Raw genomic sequence first — 2,020 nt, forward strand, 5'->3', positions numbered from 1 at the left:
CCACACAAAGATCGTTTTTTATGTATGACCCGAGAAACAACGGAGTTGCATTCTCAAAATCTAAGTGTGCTAAAATGTAAGTTTTTATTCTAGCCAACTGATGAGCTACTTGGTCGACAATCGAGAACAATACTGGATTGTATATGAATTCAAACTAAACAGAGGCTACAAATTGAAGGATTCAATGCCATTATTTTTTAAGGAGTTGTACAGATGGATTTGACATATTGATGAAATAATTACTTCTTTTTTTAAAAAAACAATAGCCTATTTGGTACATAAAGCTAAAGTGAGCTTATTTTGATCAGCTACTATTATATTATATTATTATCAGGAATCGTGCGTCATTTATTTATTTTTTAATTGACTACATTTTGGTTAATAATTATAATGAGAAGTAACAAGACCACCAATTTGGTTTTCTTTATATAAATTACTTTGTACGTCTCATATGGTAATTAAATTTCTCCATTTGACAATATATGATAATTAATGTGAAGTTGGTCACGCGTTCGATGGAAATTAAACACCTCAAGAAGTCTACTAATAAGGACAGATTTTGTAACACAAAAAAATAATAATAAGATTGTTTTATATATCACATATATATTATTTATAGATTACATGATAATATTATTAAAAATGTGACATCAACATACGCACAGTTGCGTGAATATGTTACATGATTTCAATTATGATCATGTAAGAATAGTAACATCACGAAAGGGACCACATGCCACTAAAAATAAATTATTGATGAGGAACTAATCTTGGTGGCGTGAGGATGTGATATTGGGTGTGACTCCTCGTAACAAAGTTGCACCCATGACTTTTCTCAATCGTCCCTTCCCTATCCATCTCCACTAATACTTGGATGAAATGCTCAACTTCGCAAGGAAGAACCAAAGGCCCGTCGCTGCTGAACCCGTACTCGGTTTCAGCTTCTTCGAGTAGAGTCCTGAAAAGGGGATGATTCACGTACTCTGTTCTGATCACGAACCTCTGTTTTTCGGATCCAACGTAGATAGAGAAGCATCCGTCGGGAGCCACTTTATAGGATTTTCTTTCGTTGAATTTTCCTTGATTCGGGAAGTCGAAAATCAGATTTCGTGGCCAGGATTTGCTCTTCACCGTTAGAGCAGTACCATTCGAATTGCCACCCTTTCTTGCCATGCCGCCACTGAAGGATTTGCATCTCTCCCATGTTTTGGAGATCAGCCCTCTCTTACCCTTACCACGTCCTCTAGGACTATCACGATATTCCATATGTTCTCGTGTGTATATATCCAAGAAAAAACAAACACAATAGAACTTAGCTATTTCTCAGTCAAGTACACGATAAAACAACTGATGAAAACTTAAGGAAAGTGATCAACCTCTGTCGTAAACTAAATTGAACATAACCTTCATCCTTGGCCTCATTGTATTACTCATGATCGTGCATAGAAAATCCCAACATATATGAAACAAAATGAAGAGAAAAGGTGAACGGTTAACAAATTTGTAGCGCAGAATAAAAATTTATGCTTTGGAAAAGAAACTGGCTCTGAAGGGTAGGAAACAGCAGACTTCACGAGAAGTGCTTCTTTTCCCTGGTAGTCCTTTGTAATGGGCTGAGCTCTCTCTCTTGTGTATATATATATAGTCAAAGTGTAAGGAATATACAAGGCATGCAGAGGATATAATTAATTAATATGGATTAATAATATTAATTCATATTTTAACTTGTGCTATTACATCAATTAATATTCAGCAGTTGTCAAGTATTCGTTAATGGCGGACTTAGTTTACTTTATTATCATCTGAACATCGATTTTTTTATTTTTCGGATAATTCTGAACGTTGATTTTGAGTTACACACACGACGAAAAGGTCAACACTAGGCTCCGTTGCCTATACAACTTGTCGTATTATCCTACATACTTTATAATTCATGAAATTCATTAAAGTGCGTGTTGGGGAAATGAATATAAATTTTCTCTTTCAAAATTTCTTATTAAATTCTGAAAATTTAAAATTA

The 2,020-nt window shown here is 34.4% G+C and overlaps 1 protein-coding gene across 1 annotated transcript; it reads right to left on the reverse strand.

Moving 5' to 3' along the window:
- Window positions 1–750: 750 nt before the first annotated feature.
- Window positions 751–1,266, reverse strand: LOC140817342 (auxin-responsive protein SAUR32-like). Its single transcript, XM_073176991.1, has one exon. It carries the CDS (start codon window positions 1,264–1,266, stop codon window positions 751–753), a length of 516 nt encoding a protein of 171 aa, XP_073033092.1.
- Between the last annotated feature and the right edge of the window lie 754 nt (window positions 1,267–2,020).

Source organism: Primulina eburnea, chromosome 16, assembly GCF_022965805.1.
Source record: "Primulina eburnea isolate SZY01 chromosome 16, ASM2296580v1, whole genome shotgun sequence".
In the NCBI taxonomy this organism is placed as follows: Eukaryota; Viridiplantae; Streptophyta; class Magnoliopsida; order Lamiales; family Gesneriaceae; genus Primulina; species Primulina eburnea.